At 43.9% G+C, this 19,989-nt stretch overlaps 2 protein-coding genes across 6 annotated transcripts in view; one reads left to right on the top strand and one right to left on the bottom strand.

Annotated features, from left to right (window-relative positions):
* Positions 1-1,248: 1,248 nt before the first annotated feature.
* On the top strand, positions 1,249-14,233 carry LOC120788925 (probable ribonuclease ZC3H12D). 3 transcript variants are annotated; one of them, XM_040125206.1, is made up of 6 exons: positions 1,249-1,852; positions 3,070-3,546; positions 8,163-8,302; positions 11,441-11,675; positions 11,824-11,930; positions 12,815-14,233. In XM_040125206.1, exons 2-6 carry the CDS (start codon positions 3,152-3,154, stop codon positions 13,771-13,773), a joined length of 1,836 nt encoding a protein of 611 aa, XP_039981140.1. In that variant the 5' UTR covers positions 1,249-1,852; positions 3,070-3,151; the 3' UTR covers positions 13,774-14,233. The 3 variants fall into 3 exon arrangements, with proteins under 3 accessions (XP_039981140.1, XP_039981141.1, XP_039981139.1); XM_040125207.1 differs by having other exon boundaries at positions 2,370-3,546; XM_040125205.1 differs by having other exon boundaries at positions 1,249-3,546.
* A 2,800-nt stretch (positions 14,234-17,033) lies between these two features.
* tab2 (TGF-beta activated kinase 1 (MAP3K7) binding protein 2) overlaps positions 17,034-19,989 on the bottom strand; it is a 46,666-nt gene continuing 43,710 nt past the window's right edge. For all 3 annotated transcript variants that reach the window (XM_040125424.1, XM_040125426.1, XM_040125425.1), the window contains exon 7: positions 17,034-18,738. In XM_040125424.1, the coding sequence (XP_039981358.1) occupies positions 18,599-18,738 (140 nt within the window). In that variant the 3' untranslated portion in view covers positions 17,034-18,598. The remainder of the gene's footprint in view (positions 18,739-19,989) is intronic.

Below are 19,989 nucleotides of genomic sequence, written 5' to 3'. Positions count from 1 at the left end.
ACTTTTTCATTGTGAGTAATGGTTACTAGTCCTGTTTCTAGTCTTATTTGTTTTCTTTCCACTTTTCCTTTTCCGCATCCTCATGTCATCATCAAGCTGTCATTGTCCTGTTTTTTTGTCTTTGTAAACATACAGATATCAAGAAATCAAAGAAGGGCTGTTGGCTGGAAGGACTAGTAAATGGGTGTGTGTGTTTGTGTGTGTGTGCGGAGATCGACAGTGGCTTTGTGTGAGCACAAACACTCGGCACAGTCTGTGCACTTTGATCAGTGCCTTTCTCAGAATGAGAGGCAGTTCTGCTTAACTGTGTCCCATTATATCAGGCTGTGGTGTCAAATTACCCCTACTAATAATGACAAGAACATAAAAATAATCACAGAAACCATCAATATAATGAGAATTTTTGTCTACGACCGTAAAAGGAACTTTAACTTGCGTGCCTTTCCTATAAAGTCTAACACCCCGCTTAGCTATTTTTAGCCGTTTGTATGACTGTCCCGAGCTCTGTTCTGTCAGCCGCATGTTGTTTGACGTTGCAGGGAAAAAGAGTGACTGAGGCAGGTCTTCATTCATTTGAAGGACAGCCTACAAAACACGGTAGTTTGATTTCCGAGAGTGCTACCAAGATCGTGTTTCACATTTTTTTGTTGTTTGATGCTGTGAAGATTTAAATGAATCACTTTGGTTGGATTAGACCTCACCTTGCGGTTCTGTGAACATATTTTGTTATGATATGATGCAAGGTTATGTTGTATTTTATGTTACTTGGCTCAGATATTTTAAATGAATGTTGAATATCTGAAAATGATGACTAGTTTTATGCCAACAATGTCAGTTTGTTGTATATTTGTCATGGTGGAAAAAGGCCCGTTGAACAGTGAACAGACCATCGAGCAACACTCAAAGGAATAGTTTGAAATTTTTGGAAATGCACTGTTTTGCTTCCTCCATCTTATCGCTCTGGTATCTGTTAGCTGAAAGTCAGGACACAGCCAGCAGTCGGTTAGCATAGCTGGCATAAAGGCTAGCTAGGGGCTATGACTAGCAGTAACCGGCACCTCTCCGCACAAAAACTGAAGTGTAAAAAACGAAAATTGTCAGTTTCATAGCGTGGAATGAGTAGGACTTTCTAGAGTGTTCTTTGGTTTTTGTTGGTTACCTTTGGACAGAGTCAGGCTAGCTGCCCCCCCCCCCCCCCCGTTGCCAGGCTTTGTGCTAAGCTAAGCTAACCAGCTGCTAGCCATAGCTTCATATTTAACAGATAGCTATGAGAATGGTGGCACTCCTCTCATCTAACTCTCCGATAGAAAGTGAATAAAGACGTTTCACATTTCACACACATTAAACGATGTAACCGCCAGCCGCTCTTTACAGAGGCCCAGCGCATCTGCTCTATTTGATGTGGAAGACTGTGCCGGGAGCCGAATGTCAGAATGACAATGATAAAACTTCAACATTCTGATGCCTCTGTATCCTTGGCAGGCTTCTGCTGCTCTCCACTGCTTTGTCAGGGACATTCAGTCGGCATCTATTTCACCACACCAGGAGGAGCTGGAAAAAAAAAGAAAAAAAAAAACTGGGGAAAAGGAGGAAATAAATCCCACAGGCTCCCAGATCAGCCCTGACTACTGATGAGGAAGTAGCGATTAGAAATTTACAGAGCGTTCTCTTCCTTGCTGGCCAGAGTTTTTTGTTTTTTCAACAGCAGGCACTGACTTCCTCCTATGAGCAATAAGAGCAGCTTCACACAGACCACTCTGCCTGTCAGCTCGACTGACTGACTGAGAGCAGCTCACGCTCAGAGAGAGACAGCAAGAGGGACTCATGCGCCGACCCGGGGCTCGCTGAACGTGTGAGTACAAGACAGACAATTCCAGTCATGTGACAATGTAGCTCCGCTGTTTGTGTTAAATGTGACTCCTCAGCCGGAGCCTGCAGTCTTGTCCTGTTAAGACTTTTTTAGTGTTTCAGAGTGTGAGAGACAAGTAGGTGTCAGAGCCAGACTGTGGGACTTGTGTGCAGCACTGCAAAGAGCAAGGGCTGTTGGACATGTGAAGCAAACAGCCAGATTTAATCATAGTTTTCATTTCATTTCGGGAGCCCTCAGACTCGTGAAATGAAATGAAAACTATGCCTGAACTGAATCTCAACTCCTCAGCAGAGGATGTGGTTTGGTGCAGGTTGTAGCAAGCCCGTGCAAAGCCAAGCCCCTTGCAGAGGGAGGATGTCCCAGACAAAAACAACTCTAAAGTCAAGTCAAGTCAACTCTTTCTGGTGTGTTTGTTCGCGTAAGATGTGTAATAAACCCTGACGGGGTTTTCATCGCTTCTTTTTTTTCTTTTCTCCCCCCTCATTCTTAAAATTTCAAGTTGGCACATTGAACGCAATAAGAGCCAATCAATCCATCTTGTTCGTCAAGGCTCAAAAAGACTGCAAGAAGAAAAAAGGCTTCAAAGAATGATGGATATGTTTAGGGTGGAAACGATGAGGCAGTTCGCTTCAGGATGTTCGGTGCCATGGGCTCCTCTAACTCAGCGTGCCTCCTCAGCCAGAGGCTGTCAGAGTGCTTCTGTGTTTTCATAGTTTCAGGTGTAACACCATGAGAGACGTTTGTTCAAGTTTTGTACTCAGAATAGTTCTGCTTGTGGGAGGAAAAGTGGAAGAAGTGGGATGAGTCAGTCAACAGTTTTCACTCTCAGTGTCATCTCTCTTTGACCATGAAGCTCGGGGGGTTTCCAAAGAGTACAATAAAACGTCAGGAATGGGGTGAGGCTCGTAACACTATTACCCAGACTCGCATCGCTTCAGTTCATTCATGTTTTTTTTTCGTAACTGACCTGTGGCACTGGGGGTAAAATTAGACAAGAGGCCAGTCCGGACCCTAGGCTTCCTCCTTTGGGTTGTGTGACAGGGGCTTTCTTAACCAGCATGACGTCAGCCAATGTTTGTGCTTGCGTAGGCAGTCATGAGGTTGTGGTTAGTGAAGCAGGTTCTGTCAGCAAGCGCCAAACCACAATCGATTTGTCCAAAAACCCCTGCGAGACCGCAGCTGTCTTCCTGTGTTTACAGTGAAAGAGGCTGACTCTGCCTCCACCTCCTTTTGACACCTGTCAACTGTTCCAAAACACTGGCTGTCACTGTGGAGACACTTATGAGCCAGAATAAGGAGGCGCAGAGGATTCCCCAGACAGACAGTCCTGAGAAGACGGAGGAGAGGAAACACACGCATTCTGAATCAGCATCCACAATGGACCACCAGCAGCAGCACGCCAAAGTGGAGCGATTCCTCAAGTTGGGGTACTCTCAAAGCGACATCCTCAGGGTGCTGGAGAGCCTCCACCATGACGCCCAGACCAATGACATCCTGGAGGAGCTGATAAAGACCTGCCACACTCGTACTTACAACAACAAAAGTGTCCCAAACAGTCCCAAGCTGGTGCCCAGAGGCTGCAGCCCCACACGCAGTCAACCCAGACCCGGACCAGACAGAGAGCCAGCTGCTGGCTTCAGACCAGTGGTTATAGATGGAAGCAATGTGGCCATGAGGTGAGTCCACTCTGAATCTGTTACTAAGAATAGCAATTCTAGTAAAAGTGGAGCTCATCTGAAATTCTTTCATCTATATTGATGCATCATATTTTACAAGTTGGTCGTGGGCTGTATGTAAAACCTTGATCTGCTAAGTAACTATAGGTCTCAGACAAATGTAGTGGAGTACAACATTTTTTTCCTCTGAAATGTTGTGGTGCAGAAGTATAGAGTAACATAAAATGGAAAATGCTCACGTAAAGTGAGTAAACCCCAAAATGATCCCCAAGTGCAGTTTTTTTCAGTAAATGTGATCAGTTACTTTCCGCCAGTGTCCAACTGGCTTTCCTTTCATGGGCCAAAGAACATATTGTTAGCATGTATATTGTATATGGCAGTAAAACAAACAAAAACAAAAAGCAGAGCTAATATGTTCATTTATGTGTGTAATTGAATGAAAAAATAGAGAAAGAACATTACGACTGCACTAGTTTTAAAATGAACCATTAGTTTTTTCAGCGTCTCCGTTTGTGTCTAATGGCCCAGATGTGATCACAACACACTTCCTCTTTAAAGATGTGGGAAGTGAAAACATGATGTGTGGCTGTATTCTTTTTTGTCCACTCAATTCAAGATTGCATGGTCCCTGAAGGACAAAGTGACAACTTTGTTCATTTTCACATCAGATTTGAGCTGCTTATGCTTATCTAGCATGACTTTCAAAAGTGTGACACGACTGAAGTGAAATTCTTACATCATATGATCTCATTGTTGCCAGCTTTACCTGACCTAAATCGGGTAACAAGGAAGCTCTGAGTCAAAATTTGCCCAATCAAATAACTTGGTGAGTAGGTGGAAGACATGATAATAGATCGTAATGGAAAACAAAAGAGAGACTTTTCAACAACACGTATTCCTGTAAGGACATCATTTATTTGAAAGAGGAAGCAGGTTGAAGTATTTACTGTCCCACCTTTATTGCCATGTAAGGTATGGTAACTGTAGTCCAGCTTCAGGTGTGAAGTCTCAGGGGCTGTGAGGGAGACTGGTCCCTTCCGTCGGCCTGGTTATCACCGTTATCCCGATCTGCTGTGAACCCTGACGTAACGCTTGTTACCTTTCAGCTCAACCTGAGAGTTTCCTCACCTGAATTCTGCTCATGTCCAGCCTCGGTCACTGCCACTGCTGACCATGGATGGTCAGCCCTCTAACTTTGCATCTTCATCAGTTTATCCAGTTACTAAAGGAGCACTCCAGTGATTTTAGTATTGCACTTCCATAGGATTAGAGACAGATTTTAAAGAGAATGGTCAAAATTGAAGCAGCAGAGGCCGAGATTCCCTAACTTTTAGGTCCTAGTATGGCTCAAGCTCCAAAATCGCTGGATCCTACATCTCCCATAATGCAAATGAATATCATCTTTTGGTAGACCCTCCCCACTCGGTAAACCCCATGTCTTTCGGCCTTGCTGCCTGCAGTATGTAACGCAGGCTTTCTTTTATAAATTTGTAGTTTCCAAGTGCAAACCAAGATTACTCAGACATTCTCACTTCTGTAATTTTATAACACTTAATCATGAAGCCGTTTTCACGTGCTGGGTTGTGCTCCACGTGACAAATAAACTGACTTTGACATCTACATTTGGTGGATAGCCCCTTTTTTATTCCATACATAATCATTTACTTTACAGAATGAGGCTTTTATTTGCAAAACATTTCAGATCACAAAATATGAAACAATGTGATAGCTTAAAGCTGCACACATCAATATTTTTATATTAACAATGGATAAAATGACTGTGTAATGTGAAAGGTGTCACTCATTGTGACAAACCACGGAGAACTGGTACCTCACTCTGCAGTTCCACTCAACTTTACAGTGTACTTTTGCCTCTTTTAGCCGATTGTTTTGGTTTTCCAGCACGCAACTTTAATGTTTTGGTTCAGTCTCAGTGCTCTCATCAACCTTGTTTCCAGCAGCAGCAGCAGGCAGGCGTTTTCAGCGAGAAATCTTTGAAACGCCCACTGTCCACTACCCGCTCAGCACTAAACAGCAGACGCACACGGTTAGCGACCAGCTGGTGAACATAGTGGAGCATTTAGCAGCTACAGGGCGAGATATCTCCCCCAAGAGCTGATCCAAAACAGCTAAAAAGAGGGTGAATTTTAGACTTACCATCATCAGGTGGACAGAAACACAACTCCAAATAAGTGCTAATGTTGCTCTGTCTCTACTGGGAGTGTAGATAGCCAGTTGTTTGCTAATATGTTCACCAGTGCAACTTAACAGCCTTGTTCTGCTGCCCCCAACTGGATCAAGGCAGCCTTAAAATGGAAGTGATAATGATGATGCGTTGGGTGAAGCAGCAAGATGTTATGTCAGCCACATCAACTCTATACGGTGATAACGTGTCAGTGTTGTGATTACAGCTTGCTGCACTGTGCCCAGATTTGAGGGAAAAAAAGTTGATGGTTGCTGCTTTAAACTAGCTAAAAGTAAATGGAGTCGACCATGTGCAGAACAAATACTTTTTACAGGCACCGGTCTTCAGACGGAGCACTTTTACTCTGAGGCAGATGTTAAACATTTAAAGTATTTTACTGCGAACATTTTGTAAATTTTGATCTCTTTATAAATGCAAGACAGTTATTTTCCCTGGATGGCTGGTTTCCGTTGTAGTGCTGCGCCGTACATGTGTTTCTGGTGAGTTCATCAGCCACTTTCGGCACTGCTCAACTCAGGGGCACATTCAACCAATGAAATAAAAAACGGGTCTCCAAATAAACCAGCTGCACATGTGCTAAATGTGCATCTCTCTTACAGCCTGGAATAAATTTGGGGAAGAGTTACAGGCCGCAAGTGTAAATTATCAAGGAAATACCCTTCAAAGTAAAAGTATCACACCCCAGTAAGGTTACGCAAGGCTGATAGATTTACTCAGAATACATAAAGTATCTCACGTCAGGCCTTGTCTTTGGTACCTGTTGTATCCAAAGTGTCTCACCACTTCCTGCTGACAGAAAAAAGGGGAACCCCCACACGCATGCACACGCACACACACGCACGCACACGCACACACACACACACACACGCTCACACACACACAGACACACACACACACACATGCTCACATGCACACACATGCACAAGCGCACGCACGCACACACACACACACACACACACACACACACAGGCTCACACGCACACACATGCACAAGCGCACGCACGCACACACACACACACACACAAACACACACATACAAACACACACTTTTTACATTTTCCTGCAGGCAAAACAATCCAGTTTACGTCTGCAGTATCACTTGAGGACATGCTGCTAATGTGAGTCCTCCAGTAGGTTTGGTTTTCAGAGAGCAGATGTTTGTCAGGTACTAACTGAACTGACAGCCGAGCAGACTCTGCTGTACTGTTGATACAAGTTAGTGATAATGACTGTAGTGCCAGAGGCTCGGGCTTCCCACACACACTTATTGTTACACTTTTCAATAACTTTTTTCAAGGTGTAGTTTAGGGAAATGGCTCATTTCAGGAATTAAAAACAGCGGAGGGGCCTTATTTTTCACTCATGACTTTGTCACATAAAGGAAAAACTTGTAAAACTGCTACTGAATCAAATATCAACCATTACCTTTCCTGCAGGTTGTGAGGTTTTAAAAAATACTTTCATCTGCTATTTTTCCCAAAAATCAAGCCCTTGTTCAATTTTTCTAAAACATCCAAGGCTTTAAGGACTTTTCAGGACTGGTATGTACCTTTCATATTCATCATCAGAAGTTTTGATATGGTCAAGTTATGATCAGGGTTTAGATTTGGCATGAACGGCAATGATGAAGGCCGAGGGGGTTGGTCTACCTGCGAGAGCTGTGCGGACCCCAGCGATCAACAAGCAGCAGAATCCCCCGAGGGACTTTTAATCACCGCTGGTGACTTCAATCATGCAAATCTGAAGGCTGCTTGGCTGAAATTCCAGCAACATGTCGAGTCTGCGAAAAGAGGAGAAAATGCCCTGGGCCTTGTTTCTATCCAGGTTGTCGCCGCTAATGTCGGGGCTCTCACTCTAACCCTCGGGACTGTGTGGAGTTGTATGTCCGTTCTATGTTGCGCTGAGGTCCCCCGTGTGTGTGTGTGTGTGTGTCAAGCGCACGCCGTTCAGCCACAACGTTGAAACTTGGGACTGGTTTTAACGTCGTGGCTGATTGTGTGTGTGGAAATGACCATAAACCTGAACCAGGAAAATTTCTGCCAAACAAAACGAATTTTTCTTTTGTGTGAGAAATCTGTGGAGGCCACTACATGAAAGTTAACTTATTTTCTCAATGGAGTGTCTCAATGTTGCCAGTGTTTTGTAAAGCACAATAATTCCTAGTAAAATGTTTTGTTTTCAGTTTTATAATTAATAAGTCACTTCTTGAGACAAAGTGCATGTGAACAATCTCAGTTCTGCACCGTGTTACTCATCTCTGTGCTTTTGCAATAGTGTTTTGCAGAACTCGTGCCTTGCGACACTGTCTACTTCCCAAAAAACGGAGAAGAGGTGTGTGTGCATGATCTGCACAGACACACAAAAGAAGAAGTTGCTTTTTGTGTTGACTCTGGCTTGTGTTTCCTCGTAGCTATGGCGACAAGAAGGTGTTCTCGTGCCAGGGCCTCCAGCTGGCAGTGAACTGGTTCTGGGACAAAGGGCTGCGCGACATCACTGTGTTCGTACCCCTGTGGAGGAAGGAACAGCCGCGACCGGACGCACCGATCACAGGTAAGGTCACCTGACCAGCCGTGCCCCACAGCAGACACAATAACCTTCTTATTTGAACACCGCTCATCAGGGTGAGCCAGAATTTAAGCCTCATTTGCACGCACCAACTGACTGTAAAATCTTATGAGTCAACAAAGTCAACTTCATTCATTCATTCATTCTGAGGAACATGACTTCTAAACGCTGGTCATGCAGCTTCTAGCTTCAGTGCAGACTATTAGAGGCTCACATTTAAACTGTCGAGCGGGGACTTTTTCAAGAAAGATTCATAATGTCTCAACATACAGGACCTCATGTTAGAATTTCCAACAGGGTTTTCGAGGGAAGCGCACATTGAGAAGGTACTTCGAGAGCGCAAACCTAACAAAACCTACCAGCTCTCCATCCTGCTGCTCAGTGTTCACCCAACACATCATTGATGTGACTTCCACTCAAGCATTAATGGATTTTTTCACTACGCTGTACATTTGGCTGAGTCCTTTGCAGCTGTGTGTCAGTCCATCTGTCCCATTCAAGGCCAAATCTCCTTTACTCTGCTTTTAGCTCTGCCCTGGTCTCTGTCAACTCCCTAAAACATACCTGACTCTTTTGAGTGTACGCTCACCAGCTCGTTGCTAACTTTGTCCGTCTGCTGTCTGGTGCTGGGCAGGTAGCGTACGATTGGTGTATCAGAGCTTTATTGCTGAAAACAGCCGCTTGCGGCTCCTGGAAAAGAGGCTGAAAGGGAGCAGTGTTTGTTGGGCAGACGACCAAAACAATGAGCTAAAAGAGGCTAAAACAGTCTGTAGAACTGAGGGGATTTGCGGATTCAGGTAATAACTCTCTGTAGGTTCACCACTACACTTTCACATTACACATAGTTGTTCATATTTTAACAGTATTTATTATATTAACAACATAAAAAATTATTTTAACTGCATCTTTAACTTGAGTAAACTTAAAACTGCAAACACACTCTTTGGATATAGAATTACATCACCAGCTCCTATAGTTTTGTAGTTTCCAGTTGTTGTTTCTCTTGACTAGCCTGAGGATAAACTCACCATAAAAGGAGGTACAGCTGGTCGTCCACTGACCAGAAGGTCGGTGGTTCGATCCCCGGCTCCTCCAGTCCGCATGTTGAAGTGTCCTTGGGCAAGATACCCAACTCCAAAGGGCCTAGACTAGAGACTAGAGAAGCGCTTTATAAGTGCTGTCCATTTACCATTTATGTTGATTAGGAACCAAGTTTATTCAGGGCAGCGTTGTCAGTTCACAGTATTAATTATCACTGAGAATTTACCAGCCACTTTACTGTACTGATGTTTTTATTGTAACAAAATATCAGTTTCGCTGCTCTTTATCAGCTTATTTTAAGATAACATTATTGATTCACGCACTCATGTAAATGTAAGACTTAACAAAACAAGCAGATTCCTTATAATAAACTGAAGAAAAAGTAGAAGCCGCTCCATTGAGTCTCTCTTTCATAGAGCATGTAGAGACAACAACGACATTAGCAGGAAATATCTAAACTCACCAAAACGATTACAAAATCACAGAAACAAGGAAAAACATCTTTCCAACTGTCCTGACTTGTTAAATGCCAATCTGGCACGTAACCGGTGGCTGCTGTTAAATTCCTACCACTCTGTCCTGCCAATTACCCTTATCCTGTTTGGCAGTTGTAGCCAGCTTGGATTTTACAGCAGCCAAGCGTCCCAGGCGAGGAGGAAGTGTAGCAACCGAAACGGAGTGTGTCCAGTGTGTTCACGTTGGATCGAGTCAGCTAAAAATAGTGTCTTTCCTGAAAGCCTTGATGAGCAGTTCACAAGGAGCCATCCACACCTTTTATGATCATGCTGTAAAGCTCGCAATCAAAACAAGGACACAGAGATAAAGATAAGGTCACCTGCCTCTGTAAACCTGCCCATCATTTGAAATTTAGCACTAGTCTTCAGAGATGGTAAAGACGGAAATACCATTATCTTACGCTTGAGGAACACATTCATATATTATTATTATATTATTCATAATTTTGAGCCTCTACCCAATTATTCACGTCCTTTTACAGCAAAAGGACGTCCAAGACAACAAAATAAAAAAATATTTCAATTATACTGCTATTGTTATGGACAAAGCAATTTCTAAACATTAATAATAATGTGTATCATGTAACATAAAGAGGAAACATTTTTAAAAAGATGTGTGAATAAAATTTAGAAAAGAAAAAGAAACTAGGCCTGAAGGCAGGTTTACAGGGGTCCTAGCAAGCCGATATAAAATGCAGCACAACCTTTGTAGTAATAGATCAGACCTGCTCATCTGAGTGGTTTTTTTGGGGTGACTGAACCAGTAGTTTGTATTTTAACACGAGCAAATTAAGCATTTCCGATCCACTTCACAGTGGACGCATCCTTTGGGCAGAAATTGCTTTGCAGGGGGATTGGATCTGGTAAAGGCGGGGTACACCCTGGGCAGGCCGCCAGTCTGTCACGGGGCCGAGCAGCTTGCGTTCAGTGCGTCTAGTTGTCCGATGAGACGTAAAAGCTTAAAATTTGATCCAGCAAGGAGACGAGAGGATCTGACGAAGACTTTTAAAGCATAGACATGTACTTTGCTATTATTGATATTGATTATAAAGAAAGACTGGGTGACTGTTCTGGCAGCAGCTAATAACAAGCCTTAAAGTAACAAGCCTGTCACACCAGAGACCGGGTTTAGCACCCAGAGTCCTGGTCTGTGGTTCAGGCAACAATGGCTCTTTGCCTAAGGTTCGGGAAAGATGGCGGTTTTGGTTCGGTGTAAGTAAAAAGGTTTTTGTCTGAAGTGGCTGTGAACTTTTTTCTGTATTAAACCAGACCAGGATCTCTCAAACCTGAACCAGGTGCCGTGAGAGTCTAAACAGAACCATAAACCAGTTTAATGATGCTGGAGTCTCTACAGGTGGATCTTGTGCCGCAGGATCAGATGTTTCGGTGGAAAACAAACACGTTGTCTGTGGAAACTTTACTGAAACGTTTGGTGTCAGCATTTTTAATGGAAACATAATCTGGTGGAACCCGAATTTCCTAAAAAAACTGGTGCAGCGTCATTTTTGGGCGACAGTGTTGAGAATAAACAGTGACTAAAAAAACACTCTTCTCACGTGTCTCGTAGATCAACACATTCTCCACGAGCTGGAGAGAAGGAAGATCCTGGTGTACACACCGTCTCGCTGCGTAAATGGTAAGAGGGTGGTGTGCTACGACGACCGGTACATCGTCAAGCTGGCCTTCAACTCAGACGGCATTATCGTGTCCAACGACAACTACCGCGACCTTCAGACGGAGAATCCCGGCTGGAAGAAGTTCATAGAAGAGAGGCTGCTGATGTACACCTTTGCCAATGACAAGTAAGGCTGCTGGTGGCTCTAGGTCGGGGTGGACAAGCGGCAGGAAGGGCACCTCATTTTTACACATCAATCGTATCGAGGTTCATTTTTGCCCCGATTTATTGCACTAATGTCACTTGATGCTGAATGTGTCTCTGTGCTGATGCAGGTTCATGCCTCCAGATGATCCTCTGGGCAGAAATGGACCCACAATTGATGATTTTCTGAGGAAGAAGCCCTGGACCCCAGACAACAAGCTGCAGCACTGTCCCTACGGTTGGTTCACCTTTCTGTTTCAGCAAACAGCAGACAGCCCTGCTCAGGTTGCAGAAACGTGAACCTGCAACAATCAGAAACCAGCTTGAGATTGGCTAGCGTGGCTAACCAATCTGAGAAGTGCAGAAAGGAAACAGATGGACTACAGTGTATCTCTGAGATTATCCAACTGGTTTAGAAAACATTTCACAAGACCAAAATGTTCTCAGCACATAGAGGAAGTGTCAAGTCCCCTAACATCACCCAAACTGGAGTTTCAAGATTTTCAAAAGACAAGTTCAAAGTAGAAGCTGTGAGAGAATCTCTGTCCTTTACTAGCTTCTGCTATGAATCTTTTTTTAGATTACAGATTGTTTCATTTTTATAAATGAGCGTTCAGACAAAGGAATACAAGGTAGTTCCATCGAACCCGAACTGTCTTTACTCCCTGGAAGACAAATGGAGACTCACTGCAGGAGGAGCCCTGTTTTTGTCTTGTCCCTCCTTATTCCGCGGTGACTCCTGACTGGCGCGTATGAAACTGGTGGGAGGCCACCGATCTGTCAAGGAGAGATTAGCTGAGGAGTGATTCATTTGCCCGCCTGTCAGTCAGCGATTGGGCCTGAGAGAGGCTTAGGCGCTGTTGGACCTGGGGCCAAACAGTAAACCAGAGAGCAAGAGCCGTGCAAAGGAACGGCCCTGCTAGAGTTTATTGGCTTACCTAAGGCAAAAAGGAGAGCTCATTTGTTTGTCAACCAAAGTGATTCTACAGTAGTGCAGGCAGGAAGAGAGGGTTTAAAGCGCACTCCCACACACATCCTGTGTCGACATTTTCTGGAGGAGGCAGCAGATGTGGTGCTAGTGTTCCAAAAGCCTTTAAATAACCTCTCATGTCTCTCCTTCAGGAAAGAAGTGTACTTATGGAGTGAAGTGCAAGTTCTACCACCCAGAGCGGGCCAACCAATCACAGCTGTCTGTGGCTGATGAGCTGAGGGCGCTGCGAGACAGAGCCAAGAACTTCTCGCCCAAACTGAGCCTGCAGGACTCACACTCCTGCCCTACTTTGTACCAGCCGGAGCACAGATACACCTCATCCACCCCTCCGCCCCCGAGCGTAGAGGACCAGTCACACAGGGCTTCGCCCAGTGAGCAGTTCGTCTATCAGCGCGACTCCAGCAGCCCGAGAAGCCAGCCCAACGCGAGTCTCCACCACTGTCCAAGCCCAGACCTGGACGAGGCCTTCAGCTCCATGGAGAGCTCCATGTCCAGGCTCTACATCCAAGATATGCCCTATAGCATGGAGCACCCTCCCCACAGCTACAGCAGTGGGGTGGCGAGCTACAGCCTGAGCCATGACGACTACTCCCTCTCAGGGTCATACAGCGGGAACACCCGGAGGCCCTGTCAGAGCGGAGGAGGTTACTGCCCTCACCGAAACTGCTCGGGGTCCCGCAAGCGCCCCGTGTGCAGCCAGTGCAGGTGTGATCACCAGCAGACCAGGATGCCCCCCCACCACCGCCACCACCACCACCAAGCATGGAACTCCTGCCCAGCTCTGCCTCCACATAACGTGGAGTATCACAGCCACGTTTCAGAGGAGCAGTTCTTCAGCCAGCCTGCCAACAGACAGACCCACAGCTCGCACGGGGACCCGTGGCCTCGGGGCGGCCTCTCTGACACCAGGCTGAACGGCCGGGCCAAGAGCCCGTTCAGCGAGCAGAGGAAGGCCCTGAGGAGCCAGCTGAGCACCCTCTTCCCCCAGAGCACAGTGGAGCAAGTCATGAATGCTTACCCAGACGTCTCAGACATGTCCGAACTGATTTCTCTCATCCAGAGCTACAGGACCAGCCACATCTCCTTCTAAATTAGAAAGACTCTTTTCTTTTTTCTTTTTTTTACTGAAACTGAGCCCACATTGAAGTTCTCATCCCATAAGCAAAGTGAAAACTGAAAAAAAAAAAAAAAACAGGAAATTTCCATAAAGGACTGTGACTTTATATTATTATGAATCATACTAAAACGTCTCCTCTTCCTTGAGCACATTCCAAACATACCCTTTATTCTAAGCATTAAAAAGTGACACAATCTGATGAAGTCTTGAAACTGTTGCAGACTGAACGCTGTTTCTTTATCCCAGTGTAAAAGTGCAATGCACTACGCTCCATACATGCTACTTATTGTAGCACTGACAAATGTTTTATTAAAGCAGCATGTGTTGTTTTTCTCATGTTGCCTCAAAGTGAGGAACGCTATTCTGTACTTTTGTAAAGATTGTCATTGACCTGGTTTTGATGTGAATTTGAAAGCTGTGTGTTATTTCTGTGCCTGTGAAATAAAAGCACTTAAATCACTCTGGATACTCGTGTGCGATGAATATACGAGATAGACTTCATGGAGGGAAAGGTAACTCCAATAACTGACCACAGTGGCAAATGAAAAAGATATTCAGGACTAAGTATACGACCCTTTTAATATACCTTGGTCTGGGGCTGTCTTTTATGGCCCAGTCCCATAGTTCCAGTCAAGGAACATCTTTAATGGTAAAGTCATATTTCAGACAAGCATGCTCGTTTTTGTTTCTAAATAAAGTGAGTGTGGGGAAGATGATTTAGACAATTTCAAATTTAAACACACAGTCGCGTTACCAGCGAAACTCACTTCGAGAGTAAGAGTATTCATTACACAAAATGGCACATTTCAAATGTTTACCTTATTTCATATATTACTGGACAATTCTCTTTGATGCATTACCCATTGAAGTGGCATTTAATTTTTGTAGCCGGTTCAGCTGGATTTAGCTGTAACTACTTTACATACAAAAAAAATGTAACTGTAAATGTAGGAGTACAGCAATTCCACCCAAAATGAAGTGGTATGTAAATGTAGTATAAGTATAAAGTAGCCTAGTAGAATAACTATACCTCAAAACTGTACTTAAGTGCAATACTTGAGTAAATGTACTCAGTTACTTTACACCACAGTCCTTTCCTGTATCAACATGAGAGTCTCCCCGTGCACAAAGCCAGTTCCATAAAGAAATGGTTTTCCCAGTTTGGTGTGGAAGAACTCGTCTGGTCTGCACAGATCCCTGACCTCAACCCCATCCAACTGCTCTGGGATGAACTGGTGGGAAGACTGAGACCAGAAGCCCGGAGGCTGCTGTAGCAGCACATCGATGCACATGGTGCTGGAGTGACACGTTTGTCCATCACGTATGGGTGTAATGTCCACAAACATCTGGACATGCAGCATAGCGTGTAGCTGAATTACGTAGTGCAGACGTGCTGCTGCACTGCTCTCTGGTGGTCAAAACCTTCAACACTAGCCACAATCCATTCAGCAATGACACAGTAGGTGTGTTTCATCAGCTATTACGGCCAAGTAGCGGCTTTTTAGCCAATGGAGGAGCAGTATCCAATCCTGTGTGACTGATTTAGAATGTAACATTTTAAGGGACATACCACTTTATGCATTTTCCATAAGGTTGGGGAGCTTGCAAGAGACAAATTAAAGAACAAGAAATCCTGAATGTGGCTTATACCCACACCCAATTTGTCAAGTATGGAGTCCAGCAAAGGTGGTAAAAAGACTATATGAGCTGTGAGAGACACAAGTCATACAATCAAAAAGACAAACCATTACTGGACATAAAAAAATTCTCTGTATTTACAGTCCATTTAAGTTGATATAATAAAAACTATTATTTTATTAATTATGATGGCACTCACTTATTTATCCATTCTATGTTTTCCACGAGCACTATTTCCATTTTTCTGATGCTAATATGAGAATGAGAGGGGCCCGTCTACGGGGGAGGACTCGTCCAGTGTGTAAGTTACATCAGTGGGGCGATCTGAGGAGAATGTGGTGAGCTAGCTTGATTATAAACACCAGTTGTTGAACTCATTGAGCTCCACCGTTTTCGGCTAGCTTCCGCATTGCAGATAACTTTCATCATAAAACTACATCAGCAGTAAACAGTAGTATTACGCAATAATTAATGGATTCACTTATACTCACTCATCTGATAACCTCTCACTGCCTGTTGCAAAGGTCGCAGCTCCAAAGTTACCCACCTCTCCGGTGAAGATTTGTAGTCTGTCCGTCCAAGTCAAGATAACCCTGATGACATCATTGGGGGGGTTGTTCGTTATAAGACTCGAAAAGCTCCTCCTGAGCCACGGAGAAATGTATGCAACTTATTCACAGGTTGTGTACTACACTCCCCATGACCAATTAAACAGATGTACTTTATGAAACCCTAAGGAAATGATCCTCATGTGTAAAATATGCAGAGTGCCCCTTTAATTTCTTCAGATCCCTTACTATCTGAACTCTTCAACCAGTCCTCGTCAGTATAAGGATTTGGAAACATTAAGCTGCTGCTAAGTGATGAACTCTCCATGTCAGGACAAACTGCCTTTACTGAAATCTGTTGACATCTATTGCCATCTGGTGGAGAAAAGCTTCTGAGAATTGCGTCACAACAAAACACTCCAAAAACATTCAGAATAGATTTTTTTTTTATTATTTTTACAAATAACTTATCTGTTACAAAGACAGTTTTCCCAGCTAAAATCAAAAAAAAACACTTTAGATATCCAAATTATTTTTTTTCCCATTTAATAAAACATGAATAAACTGCCTCTTCACACCAAGGTGCAGATAAAGCTGAAAACTGGTTTCTTTGGGTTGGAAAAAAAGGAAAAAGTATGGTGTTAAGTGCTTAAGAGACAATAATTCATCTTCTACTTTTAAATGGGTTTATACAATACTAAGGTTTTGGTTTTAAACATGGCACTTGGATGTGACAAAATAGATCATCAATACAAATTCAATAGTTCTAAAGGCACTAACGCAAGGCAACATTTCACAAATGTGGAAAAAAAAAAAAAAAAAAAACAAAACAAAACAAAGTAACTACTCCACAGTTAAGGTAAGTTAATGACAATAAGTAAACTTTAGAAACATCCTCATCTATAAAAGCTTAAGAGGATGAATTGAGCCAAATAAAAGTAAGAGTATACAAAGTGGACAGTCATTTTGTGCTTACACTTTCCTAAAAACATGAGGTTTTGTTTTTTTTTTTTTTGGTTTTTGTTTTTAGTTTTTTTTTTTGGTTGGTTTTTTTTTTTTTTTTTTTTTTGCCTTGTCTGCTTCCAAGATGTTGTAATGACTCTGACCTGTTGCATTGAAGGCATGACATGGGACCCATTTGAATATCTCTGCATTATAGGAACACGTTACACAGAAACATATTCACTTTGATCTTTGGACCTCAACCCAATTCAGGTGCACAGCAACACGGAAACGTTTAATCCAATCAGCTGTTCCAGGAGCACTTTGACATCGATCTGCAGTAAACATCCTGATTGTATTGGAAACTGAGTGTCTCTTTGCACTGAGGTGTAGTTGTCCCCAAACATTAAACCTACATTCCAGTTGTCAGATAAGAAGGCAGTTTGTAATTTTGCTTTTTGACCCCTTCCCTCCCCCGACAGTCGCAAACATATTTGGTGTCCTGGAGAAAAAAAAAAAAGAAAAAAAAAAAAAAGACTCCTCCATCGCCTTCCACTTTGCTGCATCTGCAGATCGTACACAGGAAACTCAGCAATTACACAAGCAATGAACGGACCTGGCAGACGTAGCTTCATGATGACTGCAAAGGTTTTTGCTGCTCTGCTCCTCTCCTTCTGCAAGGCTTCAACTCTCACAGATATCAAGTAAAAAGCTTAAAAAGGGAGCATGGTGCTTATTTGTTTGAAAGAGGGAAACAAAACAAGACAAAAAGTTAATAAAGTCTATAAAGCTATACTTACAGGAAATACAAGTGATTCATAGTGTGAGGAAGAAGGCTTTTAAGGCACATTCTAAAATTATGTACAGTAAAAAGCTCGAGTTTCTGCCTCCGTGTACTGTACACAAAGCATGCAACTTAGTTTCTTTTTTCAGTAAGTCGATTGAATAAACAGAAAAGGGATACTGAAGTTGGAGGACAAGGGGCATGTTTGAGTGGCAGATACACTGCCGGTTCCCCTTTTGACATCCTCTAGAAACAGCAAACAAACTTTAAAGTCCAAGAGTAGTCTGTTAGTTTTCCCTTCAGATGGAGAGCAGTGGCTGAACACAGTTCCCGATTCCCCAGTCATGCCACCACAAAGGAAGAAGAACAAATTTATTAATTCAGCAAAAGGCACATCGGCACCTGGCGGTGTGTGTGTGTGTGTGTGTGTGTGTGTGTGTGTGTGTGCGTGTGTGCGTGTCTGTAGGTCTGTATGTGTGTGCCGTCACACTGCAGGGCCACACTCGTAATACTGTAGGTGGGAGTGGCGAGGTATCCCCTGGGGTAAAGTGTCACCCATCTAGCAGAAAAGGGGGGAAGTGACCCCACGCAATCTGAGTCTCTAAGGTGAGGTATCATCCGACTCTGCCAGCCTTTAGGAAGAAACGCGAGGTGTAAACACTATCCAATCAAGCCTTCAGTGGACAGCATTCTACAAACCTTAGAGAGGAAAAAGGAAAAAAAAAACAAAAACAAGGAAAACAGGCCGCACGATGCACAACGACTATGCCCCATCCCAGTTTTCATACACGTAGGTAAAAAGGAAACAGAGAGGGCCCTTTTCTATTCTAGCCTGGTAGAGGACAGGCGGGCAGAGGAGGGAGCGGCGCGTCGCAGCCCGGTTGGCTCAGAAGTGCCGCGGGAACTCGCACTGTTCACAGCGGTTGAGGGCGGGATGGTTGAGGAAGGTGCAGGCTGTACAGCTCCACTGCGTCCCCTCATCCTCCTCCTGGTCTGCAATGGGCTTCACAATCTTACAGCCCGAGTCTGGGAAACGGAGAAGAAGAAGAAGAAGATCAAGAGGGTCAGTGTAGGATAGGACACCAGAGAAGAAGTGCATGTTTATCCATGAAGTGATGAAAACATGGACATCCAAATTGTTTACATATGTGGCTGTGGTGAAGTGAACACTGCATATACTCGGCGTGCTTACATGTGCTGCAGTAATCCAATTATTGCCCACTTGGCAGTGGTCTAATGTAAACACCCAACATGGAGGCCTTTTTTAGGTTAGAGGATTAAGAAGAACTTGGATATAGCAGCTACACGTCTGCCTAAAAAATGTTTCGAAAAAGTCCAGGAATGGAAAGTGTCATCATACAGAAAAGCAGAGTTGTTGAAGCAACACATTGTACAACATCTAACGCACGGCATCCGAACACGAAGTGCGACATCCAAGCTATCGTTAGTTCAGCGTTTCCCCGACTGCAGGTCGCAGGATGAATACGAGGCATTAACAGGATACGATATGAGGAAAAACATATGTGCGTGCTCCAAAAATGCTTATTTGTTCAAACTTTTCTTAAAATGTTGCCCTTCTACTGCGCAATACTTGCCCCTTCAGTCCTCATAGGAAGGGACGACCACTCCTGCTACTCCCAACTCCTAGACAGAGTGTATGCAGTCTGTAATGAGGGGTTTCAGACAGCATGTCTGTGCTGTAGACAGTGTTTCATTTCGAGGGTCACCAGCGACAAAACCACCGCTGCGTGTGCTTCTGGATGGCACCTCCCTGATTTTTATCCTTCCAATATTGCGTAAACTGAAAATGCTATCAACATTTCGTTTTTATAAAGAAGAGAAGAAGAAAAGTCTCGAAATGAAGGAATCGACAGTCATAAACAGGGTGAAACCGTTATGGGTGAAGTGTAGTCGCAGCCTTTCCTTTCACCGGGTACTGAACAGCTGCAAACTCAGCGAGTCTCAGGAGCGTGACTTTTATTGGCTCGTGATGCTCTAAGGACTGTTTGGCCACTGAATCAAACGTAAAGATGCGCTCTAGTCACAAAACACTGGTAATGTCATTTTACAATCCTCGGTATTGGCCTTCAGCAACCCACACCGGCAGAAGCCCGGTCAGAGACGTGGATGGAGCGGTGTAGACAGACCGTGAAGTTAGCACTGTCAGCTGTTTACCTTTAAGTCACCACACCGCTGGCTTTGCAGTGGATTATCTAAACATGCAACACCACTGACACGGTCCTTTGAGTCTGAACACATGACAAGAGTAAATGCAAG

This window comes from Xiphias gladius, chromosome 4 (assembly GCF_016859285.1).
Source record: "Xiphias gladius isolate SHS-SW01 ecotype Sanya breed wild chromosome 4, ASM1685928v1, whole genome shotgun sequence".
NCBI lineage: Eukaryota > Metazoa > Chordata > Actinopteri > Istiophoriformes > Xiphiidae > Xiphias > Xiphias gladius.
This window is presented reverse-complemented; position numbering and strand designations above follow the sequence as displayed.